Source organism: Carcharhinus amblyrhynchos, chromosome 8, assembly GCF_965287045.1.
Source record: "Carcharhinus amblyrhynchos chromosome 8, sCarAmb.v2.hapA, whole genome shotgun sequence".
Classification (NCBI taxonomy): domain Eukaryota; kingdom Metazoa; phylum Chordata; class Chondrichthyes; order Carcharhiniformes; family Carcharhinidae; genus Carcharhinus; species Carcharhinus amblyrhynchos.
In genome coordinates this window covers 13,328,330-13,344,272 of record NC_137331.1, presented here as the reverse complement: position 1 = coordinate 13,344,272, position 15,943 = coordinate 13,328,330, and the positions used below count along the sequence as shown (strand labels likewise).

The 15,943-nt window shown below is 41.1% G+C and overlaps 1 protein-coding gene across 4 annotated transcripts in view; it reads right to left on the bottom strand.

The window, feature by feature from the left end:
• The window catches only part of golga4 (golgin A4), a 155,499-nt gene that overhangs the window by 27,373 nt on the left and 112,183 nt on the right, over nucleotides 1-15,943 (bottom strand). For all 4 annotated transcript variants that reach the window (XM_080193697.1, XM_080193699.1, XM_080193700.1 and 1 more), the window contains 2 exons: nucleotides 11,687-11,808; nucleotides 3,592-3,722 (listed from right to left, as the gene is read on the bottom strand). In XM_080193697.1, the coding sequence (XP_080049823.1) occupies nucleotides 3,592-3,722; nucleotides 11,687-11,808 (253 nt within the window). The remainder of the gene's footprint in view (nucleotides 1-3,591; nucleotides 3,723-11,686; nucleotides 11,809-15,943) is intronic.

Sequence of the window (15,943 nt, the reverse complement as noted above, 5' to 3'; positions counted from 1 at the left end):
GACATCGGATGGTGGGGAGCATAGGAGGAATTTAAATAGCTTCACTGGATGGTTCCCAGCGCAATTGTCCAGGGGAGGTTAGCATTTCTGGACAACTGCCATGTAACCCTTACCGAGGAACTTCCAAGAGAGATTCCCCAAATCATCACTGGGGTACCCCCCAAATTCAACACCTAGGAACCAGGAAGTTACGACCTTGGAGTTTTTTGGAACTTTTTTTCTTGCCTTTCGTTCTATACAGAAAATACTTGGCCAATTGCTATGTCTGGTTTTGTCATGTGAATGCAAAATCTCAATTTAAACCTAACGCTATTCTCAAATCCTATTATAAGTTTTATAGAGTTCCATGAAGAATCTTTACAATACAATAAAACTTCAAAACAACAGATCTCTCACTGTTGTCTTCTCCTGGTGCTAATGGAAGGACAGCCTAAATAAAACTTGGAGATGAATAAGAAATTGGCTGCAGAAATAAAGATGCCAGTAAGAGTGATGGAGTGGGGTGGATCTTTATTAAGTCAAGAATCCTAGCAATGAGTTGTCCTCTAGTGCCTCCTAGTTATGTAAATGAGCCAAGGTCAGAAGCACAAAGCAATTTGATCACATTTACAAATTAGAGTAAACTGGACAGGACCCAGCAATAAAGTCTTCCTCAAGGAAGACTGTTGAGATACTTCAGGAATCAAGGAGGTCTGAACAAAATTGAAAAAGGGAAGAATGATGGTGGATGAAAGACAGTATATTAAGGACAAATTTTAGAAACAGATGCAGTGTACATAATTAATAGAATCAAACATGCAAGATGGGAGGCTGAGAGATAGTAGACAGCACTGGCCAGTCACTGCAGAGCAGCAATTAACAATACAAAAGAATGCTGAGCTACATAGTCCAATTTACAAAAGTGCAAGTCTGTAATCATCATGTTGAAACCTAACTGCACTGCTCAAGTTCCACCTAAAATATTTCTAATCACTGCAGCATATTCAGTTCTGTAAGAGATGCATATAAATGCCGCAAGACTGATGATTGGCAGAGAACCAAATTATGAGGCAAAGTTAAAATCTTAATCTATTTAGCTTTAAAATGAATTGAAGTGCAGACATTATAAAGTATACAGGATAGAAAAGATTAATCCTGAGCATTATTTTATATTGAATTATGGCTGCAGGACAATAAGAAGGTGATAGAAACTGGAGAATGACCAGTTCAGGGTTGATGCAAGTAGAAACATTTCACGTAAATAGTAGTACGCATCTGGTACGATAAACTCTAATCTCATGCACTTGTTTGTGGCTCCATATAAAATAAAGTTGACTGTACTTTTCTTTCACAACCATTTCTATTAATATTATTGCAGTTTTATTCACCATCTTACTTACTAGCTTCTCTCGCAACCTCCAAAACGCATTTCTGTACATTAGTTAACAATTAGTACACATTAATAAGCAATGAAATGCATTTTATGTCTTTTACATTTCTGAATTACTAATGTTAGTATTATTTGGCAAACTCTGTCCAGCAGATGACATTTCTGAACAATCAAAAATGTAGAATCTCAGAATCCCCACAGAACAGGTCAACAAGGTCATCTATGTGCAGATCCACAAGAGATGGGTGAAATCCTAAATGAATATTTCTCATCAGTATTTACTGTTGAGAAAAGCATGGATGTTAGGGAACTTGGGCAAACAAATAGTGATGTCTTGAGGAGTGTACATATTACAGAAGAGATGCTGAAAGTCTTAAAGCGCATCAAAGTAGATAAATCCCCGGGACCTGATGAAATGTATCCCAGGATGTTGTGGGAGGCTAGGGAGGAAATTGCATCCCCTAGCTGAGATATTTGAATCATTGATAGTCGGGGATGAGGTGTCTGAAAATTGGAGAGTGGCAAATGTTGTGCCTTTGTTTAATAAGGGCTGCAGGGAAAAGCCTGAGAACTACAGGCCAGTGAGCCTCACATCTGTTATGAGTAAACTGTTGGAAGGTATTTTGAGAAATAGGATCTATGGGCATTTAGAGATGCAAGGACTGATTAGGGACAGTCAACATAGTTTTGCGAGTGGAAAATCATGTCTCACAAATTTGATCGAGTTTTTTGAAGGGGTAACTAAGAAGGTTAAGTGCCTTTGATGTTGTCTACATGGACTTTAGCAAGGCCTTTGACAAAGTACCGCATGGTAGGTTGTTGCTTAAAGTTAAATCTCACAGGATACAGGGTGAGGTATCTAAATGGATACAAAATTGGCTTCTGTGATGGTTGTAGAGAGTTGTTTTGCAAACAGGAGAGCTGTGACCAGTGGTGTGCCTCAGGGATCAGTGCTGGGCCCATTGTTATTTGAGATTTATATTAATGATTTGGATGAGAATATAGGAGGCATGGTTAGTAAGTTTGCAGATAACACCAAGATTGGTGGCATGGTGGACAGTGAAGGAAGTTATCTCCAATTGCAACGGGATCTTGATCAATTGGGCCAGTGGGCGGACGAATGGCAGATGGAGTTTAATTTAGACAAATGCGAGGCGATGCATTTTGGTAGACTGAACCAGGGCAGGATTTACTCAGTCAATGGTAGGACATTGGGGAGAGTTACAGAACAAAGAAATCTAGGGGTCCATGTTCATAGCTCATTGAAAGTGGAGTCACGGATGGACAGAGTGGTGAAGAAGGCATTCGGTATGCTTGGTTTCATCAGTCAGAACATTGAATACAGGAGTTGGGATGTCTTGTTGAAATTCTACAAGACATTGGTACGGCCACACTTGGAATACTGTGTGCAATTTTGGTCACCCTATTATAGAAAGGCTATTATTAAACTAGAAAGAGTGCAGAAAAGATTTACTAGGATGCTACTGGGACTTAATGGATTGAGTTATATGGAAAGACTGAATGGACTGGGACCTTTTTCTCTGAAGCATAAGAGGCTGAGATGTGACCTTATAGAGGTCTATAAAATCATGAGAGGCATAGACAAGCTAGACACTCAATATGTTTTCCCAAAGGTTGGGGAGTCTAAAACTAGAGGGCATAGGTTTAAAGTGAGAGGGGAGAGATACAGAAGTGTCCAGAGGGGCAATTTTTAACACAGAGGGTGGTGAGTGTCTGGAACAAGCTGCCAGAGGTAGTCGTACAAGCGGGTACAATTTTTTCTTTTAAAAAGCATTTAGATAGGTGGGTATAGAGGGATATGGGCCAAACGTGGATAATTGGGATTAGCTTAGGGATTTTTAAAAAATGGGCAGAATTAACAAATTGGGCCAAAGGGTCTGTTTCCATGCTGTAAACCTCTATGACTCTATAACAGGAGGTGGCCATTTGACCCACCGAGCCTACACCGACAACAATCCCACGTAGGCCCTATCCTCGTAACCCCATGTATTGACCCTGCTTATTCTGCTGACATTAAGGGGCAATTTAGCATGGCCAATCAACCTAATCCACACATCTCTGGAGTGAGAGAAGAAACTGGAGCACCCAGAGGAAACCCACACAGACATAGGAAGGATGTGCAAACTCCACATAGACAATCTCCTGAGACTGGAATTGAACCCGGGTCCCCGGCACTGTGAGGCGACACTAGCAACAAGTACCTGCAAAATCTCTTCATATTTTTTTGTTGTCCTTTGTAGACAATCATCCTTTTCAGCTATCTTGCGATGCAGTTGGTTAACATCCTCTTTGTGTATTTCGAGTAGTTCTGCCTCCACCTCCTGGGCTTTGCCTGGGCAAGTAAACAAATCCACTACGTTTCAGTTGATTTCTCAAAAATTATTTGATTACACAACTTAAGATTCAAAGCCAATAAATTTGCAGCCTGAGCATGACATGTAAATGCATCAATTAACGTAGCATTGAATCACACAAACCAAGCAGGTCAGAGAATAGATGCATGGTGCGTGCAAAGTTATCAGATCTCAACTGCTCCCAGTCTTGTATGGATCAGGAAAGAATGAGTCAAGAGCGTTTATGTGGCTGGAGTCTGGACCTCCAGAGTTAAATGAATTCTATGTACTCTTTTTAGGCTCTTGTATGAAGAATAGCTACTTAGCTGAGCTGTAAGTGGGTTGAGGTAGCCAGGTCCAATGACCCACCAGATGTCAGGAAAGATGGGGCAAAAGATTATTTCACTAAAAATTGCAGCTCAGTTTCAACCTATAAACAAAACAACTAGATCGCTCCACTCACGGGGTGGAAATCAATTAAAATATTGAACGAAGATTATATTTCTTTGAAAGCCGACGACCTCCAGGTACTCCCTGGGCTGTCACATTTTTAAAAAGTAGATTTCTAGATACAATGTAAAACAAGAACATGGCTCCTTGCATCATGCTCAAAACTTGCAGCTTTCAAAATGGAAACTTTCCAAGATATCTGCAGTAACTTCTCAAGCAATAACAGAATATCAATAACAAGCGAAAGCAGATTTAGCTGCAGGGCAATGCCATACAGCTAACATGTAGCACTGCGATGATGGTTAAAGTTAATTGGACAAAAGACCAATAGAAGCACCTCCGCTATGCTTACTGTGTGCTGAAATCTAGCTCCAGTTTCACACTGTTGAGACATATGCCACGTAATTATGAGCTCACTTCCTATAAACAAACTTACTTTTCACGAAAGGCACGCAAACCCAACTGGCCATCCAGATTATGGCAAATATGAAACCACTTTATCTCAAAGAAAAATTTTGCTACCCAGACATGTAGCCAAATTCTAAAGAACAAATTCACATTGATCAAGATTTGACAACCTGCTGCAGGACAGTCCTTTTTAACACATCCTTCGAAAGGGAAACGGGAGCAGAACAAACATTCCAAGCCACACAAAACAGTCCTAAGAAGAGATTCTTTAATAATAAAAGCTAAGTACTGCGGATGACGGAAATCCAAAATAAAAATAAGAAATGCTAGAAAAAGTCAGCATTTCTGGCAACATGTGGAGAGAGAAACAGAGTTAGTATTTCGAGTCAGGTTTGGGGTGACACGATGGCAAAGTGATTAGCACTGCTTCCTCACAAGGACCCAGATTTGATTCCAGCCTTGGGTGTCTGTCTGTGTAGTATTTGCTCAGTGTGGATTTTCTCCAGGTGCTCCAGTTTACTCCCACAGTCCAAAGATGCGCAGGTTAGGTGGATTGGCTGTGCTAGATTGCCCCTTAGGGTCTCAAGATGTGTCAGGTAGATGGATTAGACATTTTAAATATGTGGGGATACAGGGATATGGCAGGGAAGTGGGTCTGGATAAGATACCCTCAGAGTTGGTGTAGACTCGATAGGTCAAATGGCCTCCTTCTGCACTGTAGCAATTCTATGGTCAGTTCGTTAATCAGTCTTTGTTAATCCGACCTGGGTTTATTTTTGGATTGCCTGGAGTTAAACCAAGGACTTGAACTTCCTTAGAAAGAGAAACGATAATCCTATCTAATGGTTGACAATGGCAAGAAATCAATTGATGGCAAAGGAAGATGTTACGGGAAATTTTAATTCCAGACATGGAACGGACAGCTATTGGATGGGAAACATACCTGAACTTTCCAGTGGAAGGGCTGAGGCATTTCATGGTAAGAAGTCTCACAGCACCAGGTTAAAGTACAACAGGTTTATTTGGTAGCGAAAGCCACTAGCAGCTTCATTGCTCCTTCATCAGGTAAGTGGGATTTCAGTACACAAACAGGGCATATAAAGACACAAACTCAATTTACAAAATAATGGTTGGAATGCGAGTCTTTACAGGTAATCAAGTCTTAAAAGTACAGACAATGTGAGTGGAGAGAGGGTTAAGCACAGGTTAAAGAGATGTGTATGGTCTCCAACCAGGATAGTTTGAGAAATTTTGCAAGCCCAGGCAAGTCACGTGAGTTACAGATAGTGTGACATTAACTCAAGATCCCGGTTCAGACCATTCTCCTGTGCGGAACTTGGCTATCAGTCTCTGCTCAGCAACTCTGTGCTGACTTGTGTCACGAAGGCTGTCTTGGAGAACACTTACCCAAAGATCAGAGGCCAAATGCCCAAGACCACTGAAGTGTTCCCCAACAGGAAAAGAACACTCTTGCCTGGTGACTGTCGAGTGGTGTTCATTCGTCCATTGTCATAGCATCTGCACGGTCTCTCCAATGTACCATGCCTTGGGACATCCTTTCCTGCAGCATATCAGGTAGACAGCGTTGGCCGAGTTAAAGTGTACGTACCGTGTACCTGGTGGATGGTGTTCTTACGTGAGATGATGGCATCCGTGTCAATGATCCGGCATGTCTTGCAGAGGTTGCTGTGGCAGGGTTGTGTGGTGTCATGGTCACTATTCTCCTGAAGGCTGGGTAGTGTGCTGTGGACAATGGTCTGCTTGAGGATGTGCGGTTGTTTCATTTCAAGGCCCGGATTTCATTACAAAACACATGGAAAGCTGTCCGCTCCAAATGGCATCCTGCTGCAGTTCAGTGACTGTTGCTCACATAGCATCAGGTAGCCTGTAGGTTGAACCAGTCAGCAAAGATTTTGGCCCAGAGGAGCTATTAATTGAGTGGGGAGAATCTGGGGTTGCAGAGACACATAATAAACTTGTGAAACTGAGAAGGTTCTACTCTATTCTACTCCAACTGGACCCACAAAAACAATTCCCTATTTATCTTCTCGGCTTTCCCTGCTTTATCACCTGGGAGTGCAACTAGATAGAGCATACAGTGAATATATCTGCTAACATGAAGTCAAAAATGACGCAGAAATTGTGCACTGTGATTTTAGGACTATAGCCATCCCAAATCAACTGGAAATTTCAAGATAAAATAGGCTTAAAATTTCTACTTCCCCAGGTGTCCTCTAGAAAAATTCTGCTTTTCAGTCCAGCGCGTTGGTTAGATGTTCATTTACATTGAAATATCTTTAGCTATCTTTCTTGGAAGCTCTTTAGATATTTTGCTGGTACAAATCAAAACTTAGTAGCATCGGAATTACTCGATACCTGTTTAATTTTTGCTTGAAGTAACTAATCATGGAGAAATGATAAAATATGTATCAATACCAGCATGCAGACAACTGCATGATTATAATATGGAAAAACTATTTCCTCTGGTAACTGGCAGTGAGCCACTATCAATTTAAAATTGTCACAAAAACCATCATGAGAGAATGAGAGATATGTGTTCACAAACAACGACAGGAACTTGGAAAGCTTTATCACAAGGAGTAGTTAAAGTCAAAGCCATTGTATTGTTTGCAGAATAAACTATTTGCAGTAGATTGTTGAGGAAATGTCCAACTCCATACAATGTTATTAATTTCTATGAAGAGAACTATATCATAGGTGGCCAACTTGATTGGACCACATGAACCCAGCTTTTGTGATAATAAATTCTCCACGTTTCTTGATACAAATCGCAGTTTCTGTTACCACTCGAGACAAAATAATATTTGCACAGAAGTAATGCCAACAGGCCTGCAGTACGTGGAAAAACATGACAGGTGCTTGGAGTTAACTAAAGAGGTTTCTGATAGAGACCCGTGAGAAGTGGTACAAACCCTGCATATGAGTTGTGACAATGATTTGTATGAACTTGCTAGAACCAAATGTCTTGCCATATGTTTACTGGCTCTTTTTTGGGGTTACTGAGAATCAAATCCACGGCTCTGTACTCCTGCGTGAGCCCAATGTATTTCTATGCGTCAAATATTATATACTTTTGGTAAGTATACTTTTATGTAACAATACAATGGCCTTTACTTCAACTCTTCCTTGCGATCACAGAATCACTGTGCAGAAAAGGCCCTTTGGTCCACTGAATCTGGACCAACATGAGGAGCACCTGACCTATCTACCTGATCCCATTTACCAGCACTTGGCCCATAGCCTTGAATGCCAAGTGCATATCCAGGTACTTTTTAAAGGATGTGAGGCAACCTGACTTCATCGCCTTCCCAGGCAGCGCATTCCAGACCATCACCATCCTCTGGGTAAAAACATTTTTTCTCACTTCCCCTTAAACCTCCTGTCCCTCAGTGTGAACTTGTATCCACGTGTGACTGACCTCTCTCTTGAAACCAAATAAAGCTGAACTCCCTTGAAGCCAAATACAGCTGTACTTGCTCTGACTTGATTGCTTTACTGTACTATGTTTTGCCACTCTTCTGCTAACATTCTGTGTGCCCTCCACATGCCAAATTAGTCTAAACTTCTCCCAACAACACTAGCAAACCTGCCCACAGGTCCTGCTTGCACAGATCCCACCTTCCCCAGAAACAGTCCCAGTGATAGGAATCAAATACCCTCCCCCCGTACCAAATGTAAAGCCATGTATTCATCTGCACTATCTTCCTATTTCTGTGCTCGCTAGCACATGGCACTGGGAGTAATCCAGAGATTACAATTGGAGAGGTCCTCCTTTACATCTACTGCTCAACTCACTGAATTTTTGATGCAACACCTCAATCCTTTTTCGACTTATGTTATTGGTACCAACATGTACCATGACTGATGCCTTGTCACTAGTCCCCCTCAGGATGCAGCCATTCATCGACATCCTGGATATCGGTACCAGGGAGGCAACATACCATCCTGGAGTCATGATAATGGCCACAGTAGTGCCTATCAGTTCCCCTGACTTTTGAATTCCTTATTACTATTGCTCTTCCTCCCCTCCTGTACAGACATGTTGTTCATCATGCCAAAAGCTTGGCTCTGTCTGTACTCCTTGAAGGAACCAGCCTCCAAAATGGAATGCCAATTTGCTTCCATCTGTAAAATAAATCAGAATTTTTCACCTTATTTATGGTGATGAGTTATCTATAGCCATTTGTACTCCTCACATGGCAAACATTTTCATCACCCAGGAAGATTTCCCCAAATATATAAACTAAATACAATCATAATTTCTCCACTCTAATTTCATATATTCTCCCTCAGCCTTTCAACTATCGCAGCATCATGCATCAATGGTTCAGGAGTTGGGTAGATAAAAGAACAACTTGCATTTATGGCCTTCAGAGCTACTAAACATCCCAAAATACTTCACAGCTGATGAAGGACTTTTGCAGCGTCGCAACCACAGAAAACTTGGCAAAGCAAGGGCCCACAAACAACACTGGGATAATGATCAGAGCACTGTTCTTTGTGATGCGGAGTAAGGGATAATATTGACCAGGACATGGGAATAGCTCACTTATTCTTCTCCAAATACTTTGTCATGTGATCTTTTACATCTACCCTTGGCAGCAGACAGGGCCTCCGTTTAATCTCATCCTAAAGACAGCACCTTCAACACTGCAGGACTCCCTCAGTAAGTTGACAAGAACGTCAGCTTTGATTTTTGTGCTAACTGAGCCAGAGCCTGCATATAAAAGATATTCTCTGAAGCTATTTTCAATTCCCACTTAGTAAAAGAATACCCTGTAATGTTTAGCTTAGAATCTTAGAAACTACAACCGCAGTTTATTGCCAAATGAACCCCGCTTACTTCACCATTTACTCCTTTACTCCTCCTTTTACTCTTATGTTACTATAGTAGTGAGAGATTACCTTAGCTGAGAAGGTCCAAACACAGAATCAGTTTGGATAGAAATAAGAAGTAGCAAAGGTAAGAAGTCACATATGTAATTTATAGGCTCCCAAACAGTGGCTGCATTGCAGGACACAGTATACAGGAAGAAATAGTGGGGGCTTGTAGAAGGATACTCTAATAATAATGATTGATTTTAAAATTTATTTAGGTTAGATGAATCAGGTTGGCATTGGCAGCCTGGAAGAAGAATTCATAGAATATAGTATGGGTAATTTATTTGAACAGTGTGTTTTACTGCCAATCAGGCTGTGTTACACCTGGTAATGTGCAAAGAGACATGATTAATTAATGACTTCATTTTAAAGAAGCCTTTTGGCAACAGTGATCATAACACACCAGAATTTTACATTCAGTTTGAGGGTGACAAATGTGAGTCTAAAAACCAGGTGACTATAACTTAAACAAGGGTAACTAGAAGAATTGGCTGAAGTAAACTGAGAAAATACTTTAAAGTAGAGAAATAGTGGCAGATATTTAAGGAGATATTTCAGAACTCTCTGCAACGTTCCATTGAAAAAGAAAGACTCTATAAGAAGGATGCAGCATCCTTAGTTAACTCAGGAAATTAAGGATAACATCAAATTGAAAGAAAAAGCTTACAATGCTATGACGTTTAATGACAGGTCAGAAGATTAGGATGATTTTAGAGACTAATAAAGAATGACAAACAAAAAGGATAAATTGAGACTATGAGAGAAAACTAGCTAGAAATATAAAAACTGATGGTAACAGTTTCTCCAAGTATTTAGAAAGGAAAAGCGAGAACTGGTCCCTCAGAGTGCAAACGGGCAATTAATGAGGAACAAGGAAATGGCAGAAGCATCAAACAATATTTTGCATCGATCTTCTTGCAGAAGAAACAAAAAAAAACAAGAATACTTGAAAATTGAGAGATAAAGGGGCAGGAGGAATGAAAATGATCATGATCACTTGGGGAAAGGTATTGAGACAACTGTTGGAAATAATGATTGGCAAGACCCAAGGACCTGATGGCTTTCATTCGAGAGTCTTAAAATAAATTACTGCAGAGATTGTTGATGCAGTGGTTATGATGTTCCAAAGTTGCCTAGATTCTGGAACGATCCCAGTGGATTGAAAATTTGTCAATTTAACACCTCTGTTCAAGAAAGGAGAGATAGAAAGCAGGTGATTACAGGCCAATTAGCCTATCGTCTGTCATAAAGAAAATGCTAAAATTCATTATTAAGTAACAGACATATAGAAAATCATAATACAATCAGACTCAACACGATTTTGTGAAATAGAAATGATGTTTGACTAATTTATTAAACTTCTTAAAAGAAGTAACAAGGTGGATGAAGGAAACCTGGGGATGTGATGTATTTGGATTTGCAAGACATTCACTAAGTTTCAGTGAGAACTCACGGTATGGGGCATCACATCAGCATGAATAAAGGACTGATTATCTAACAGGAAGCAAAGAGATAAATGAGTATTTTTTTTAAGGTTGGCAAGCTGATACTAGTGGAATACTACAGGGATCAGGGCTGGATCCTCAACTATTTACAATCCATATCAACGGCCAATAAAGCAATCAAATATATGGTTGTTAAATTTGCTAACAATGCAGTGAAAGGTAGGAAAGCAAGTTATGAAGAGGACAAAAGGAGTTTGCAAAGGAACACAGATACGGTTAAGTGAGTGGGCAAAAAATTGGCAAATGGAGCATAACATTGGATAATGTGAACTTGTTCATTTTGTCAGGAAAAACAGTAAAGTAGTATATTATCTGAATGGTCAGTGCAGAAATTGATGGTTTGATTTTCTCCTGAATAGCTCCAATTTGGACTAAAACAAACATGTCACGAACTTCAATCTGCTTTCCTTTAAGAGTGGGTGCAGTGAATGGCCAACACATCTCCCAATCATTCGTGTAGCTTATCTTGAATAAGAAACTGTATATAAGCTTTGTGACGTTTAACATTTTTTACAGAGCTGATTTCATAGCACAATGAACGCATTAAATCTGTAATCATTGCAAAGAGATTTAATTCTCTGGAAAAGCTTCAATGAAAAACTTAAGGACAAAAAGAGTATAATGAGTAGAGACATCCACTGAAAAATACGTAATACTTTCGGTAAATAAATATATGCAAAATCACTTGTTGTACTTACTAATAGCCTCTTTGACGGATATATCCAGCTCTTGTTCTTTCTGAGCTAGCTGTGTATTGAATTCTCGCATTAATTGCTTGAGAGTGGAATTGTGTTTCAGCTGCAGATCCTCCAATTCCAGCCTGAAACAATGGTTATCAGCAAAATTAGCTAAACTTCAGTTAAAATCCCACCATGCAGTTGGTAGAATTCAATTATTTAATAAATCTGCTCTTCAAAGATGGTGGCATTAATGATGCTCCGTAACTATCATCAATTACTGTAAAACCATTCGCATTCACTAACGTCCTTTAGGGAAGAAAATCTGCCATTGTTACCTGGTTTGGTCTACATATGACTCCAGGCCCATAGCAGTGTCGTTGATGCTTGACTGCCATCTGAAATGGCTTAGCAAACCACTCAGGTGCATCAAACTGTTACAGATACAAGATGGACACCAAAGGTTCAAGGAGGTGGCTCACTACTACCTTCTCAAGGGCAATTAGGGATGGGCAACAAATGCTGGTCTTGCCAGAAATGCCCAGATCCCCTGAAAGAATAAAAAATACTTATGCCTTGAAAAAAAATTGTATCCTCAGTGATAACTTCTTAAACTCTTCGAATAGAACTATGTAAACAAATTACTGTTTTAAGGTTGAATTCAGCAAGCAAGAATGTTTAATTCACAGTGACAGGACTTGGACATAATTCGGTGAACCGAGACCCTCTTCCTGAATCCCTCTTTGGAGCAAAATGACAAGGAATAAGCTGGGCAGTCAGCATGCTGGCAGCACATAGACAGGAGTTGGACTTAAGCAGTGAATGAGGAGCATCTCAGATCATTGCTCACTACAAGTTATCATCACCCTTCTGCACTGAAGGGGCAGCAGACACTCAAGGACTCCCCAGACCCAGCACGATGATGATCACTATCTCGGTCACCTTCATCCCCTGGTCACAGAGAGGTCATATTGTTCTGTGAGTGGGGTTACACTATAGGGCAATGAGCTAGTCTTCCTCTGTGAAATGGGAGACAATGAGGATGTCTCTAGCCTTCCTGCCTCTCCCGTCCTCAGGATTCTCGGTGGGCTTTTCCTCGACGCGCTTCTGCGCGCCATACTAGTTTGAGATCGTGTGCAACTCCTCAAGATCATCCTTGCCCTGCTGCAGAGTCTGGTTGTAGAGGGCACAGCTGATCATAAGGCAGGAGACTCTCTGGGGGCTGTACTGAAGGCCCTTACCAGACCTGTCATGGCAGCTGAACCACACCTTCAACAGGCCATTGCACCACTGTCCACCACAATGTACCTGGTCTCTACGGTGGTCTATGGCATCTGCACTGGTGTCATCAGCAGCAACCTGAGGGGATATCCATTGTCCCCAAAGAGCCATCACTGTAGTTTGGACTATTCCTTGAAAATTCCATGGCACAGTGGTTAGCACAGCAGGCTCAAAGCTCCGGGGAACCAGGTTTAAATCTGGCCTTAAGTGACTCTGTGGAGCTTGCACAATCTGCCCGTGTCCGCGTGAGTTTCCTCCGGGTTCTCCGGTTTGCTCCCATAGTCCAAAGATGTGCAGGTTAGGTGGATTGGCCAAGCTAAATTGCCTCTTGGTGTCCCAATATATGTAGGTTAGATGGATTAGCCATGTTAAATGTAGGGGGCTAAGGGATAGGGTGTGGGTGGGCACCTGGGTAAGATAATCATAAAATCCTTACAGTGCAGAATGAGGCCATTCAGCCCATCACGTCTGCACCAACTACAATCCCACCCAGGCCCTATTTGTGTAGCCCCACATATTTACCTTACTAATCTCCCTGACACTAGAAACAATTTAACATGGCCAATCAACCTAACGTGCACATCTTTGGACTGTGGGAGGAAACCTGAGCACCTGGAGAAAACGTATGCAGACACGGGGAGAATATGCAAACTCCACACAGGCAGTGACTGGAATTGAATTCGGGTCCCTGGCACTGTGAGGCAGCAGTACTAATCACTGTGCCATGTCAGATAGTTGGTGTAGACTCAATGGGCTGAATGTCCTGCTTCTGCACTGGAGGGATTCCACGATTCTATGAATCAAAATCCCACCAAAAAAGTCCAATTGCATATAGAAAATGCCACAAAAAAAGTAATGAGATAAATGACTAGATAATCTGTTTTTCATGATGTTGGCTTGGCTAAGGACACCAGCAGAACAACCTTGTTCTTATTCAATTAGTGCCATGGGAGTATTTTTGTCCACTTGAGCAGACAAACTCCGGTGCCAGATTTTTATGCCTCTGTCCATGCCAGAGTGGAGATGGGTGGGATTGGACCTGATTCTGGGATTCCTGCCCATTCCTGTCATATGGGATTTATATGGCACTTGCATTTTATGAACAAACCTGGTAATTAAACACTACTAAAAATATACTTTACTTTGCATACATGATTACGTTATGCCGTGAAGTTGTCTGCACCCTTTAAACTTCTGCCTAAAGGTGCTTGACTCCAAACTAAACTTCCTCCGCAGTCCGTGACTCCTCTGAGGTGCTGAGAGTCATGTCGCCTATGGAAACAGGCTTGCGTGGAACTTTATCAAAAGCTTTCTGAAAATTCAAATACACCACATCACTGGTTCACCTCTATCTATTCTACTCACACTATCCTCAAAGAACTCCTTGTCAAATATGACTTCCTTTTCATTATTCCAAGTTGACTTGTACCTTGGTAGTTTTCTTTGTTTCGATTTAGGACTTGAAATAGGGCTCACTCTCTGCTCCTGCACACCTTTAGGATTGTATCCTTTATTTCATATTGTCCGATCCTCATTCTTCCCCCAAAAATGTATCATTGCACACTTTGCTACATTAAATTTTATCTGCCAGGTGTTTTGCCATTCCAGTTAAGTTAGCTGGATTCTTTAAATCCAGAAAGTTAATTACTCTAACTTAAATTCTGAGTGATCCAAGGATGCGTTAACAGTTGTTTGATCATGGAACTTTGCATGTTGGAATTCACAGGTTGGACTTGAAAAGCATCCAGCATTTAACCTTGTTGTGCATCCACAATAAGACACATCAGTATGTTTATGCTTTTTTCTTTTTCAAAAGTACATTTAAACAGAAACACTAGCCTGCTAATAGGTATTAGCTAGTTGCTTCAGTCTTCCAGTCAGCACAGCAACTGCAATGAACCTCCTGCTCTATTTGATGGGTCTCAGTGAGCACAAGGATACCATCAAATAATCCTGGATTTTTTTTTGTTTTTGGGGTCTCTGCTTAAGTACGGGTCTGAGGTTTTAGCCAAGATGATGTCCTTTGCTTTATTTGAGCCAGAGGTGAAGGGTTTTGTCAAAATACTAATCTGTAAAAGCAGCAACTAAGCACGTTTTTTAAAAAATATACCCCTCACCCATTGACTTGCTCTGTACTTCAAATATTTATAACTCTCTGAACGCCTTGATAAATTAATGGCTATTCAAGTATCAAATACTTGTCAATTTTTAAAAATAAATTGGCTGCCTTGTGCACCAAAGGAGCAATCTTTCGCAGTAGAAAAGTTGCTCCTTGTTTTGTGATTGGAAATGACCATTTCCAATCAGCCACAGGCATATTCCACGTGAAAAATCTGACAATATGACGTAAAACAAAAAGGATTTAAACTAACAAAATATGTAAGGATGAGAAAGGGGACTTAGTGGTAGGGGATGGGGAAATGGCTGAAGTCTTGAATAACTTTTTTGTTTCGGTCTTCACAGAGGAGGACATGAATAATTTGCCGGGTGTTAGAGATGGAAAGGTGGTAGGACTGGAGGGTCTCAATGACATTACTGTTACTAGAGAGGCGGTGCTCGACAGACTGGAGGGACTGATTGTGGACAAGTCCCCAGGACCGGATGGAATGCATCCGAGGGTTCTGAAAGAAATGGCGGAGGTGATAGTGGATGCCTTGGTGGTTATTTTCCAGACGTCGCTGGATTCCGGGGAAGTGCCGGAAGATTGGAAAGCGGCTAATGTTACACCGTTGTTTAAGAAGGGTGCCAGGCAAAAGGCGGGGAATCATAGGCCAGTTAGTTTAACGTCTGTTGTAGGTAAAATGTTAGAATCCTTCATCAAGGAGGAAATAACACGGCATCTTGAGGGGAATTGCTTGATAGAGCAGACGCAGCACGGTTTTGTTAAGGGGAAGTCATGTCTGACAAATTTACTGGAGTTCTATGAGGATGTGTCTAGGGCGGTGGATAGAGGAGAGCCAGTGGATGTGGTCTTTCTTGATTTTCAGAAGGCGTTTG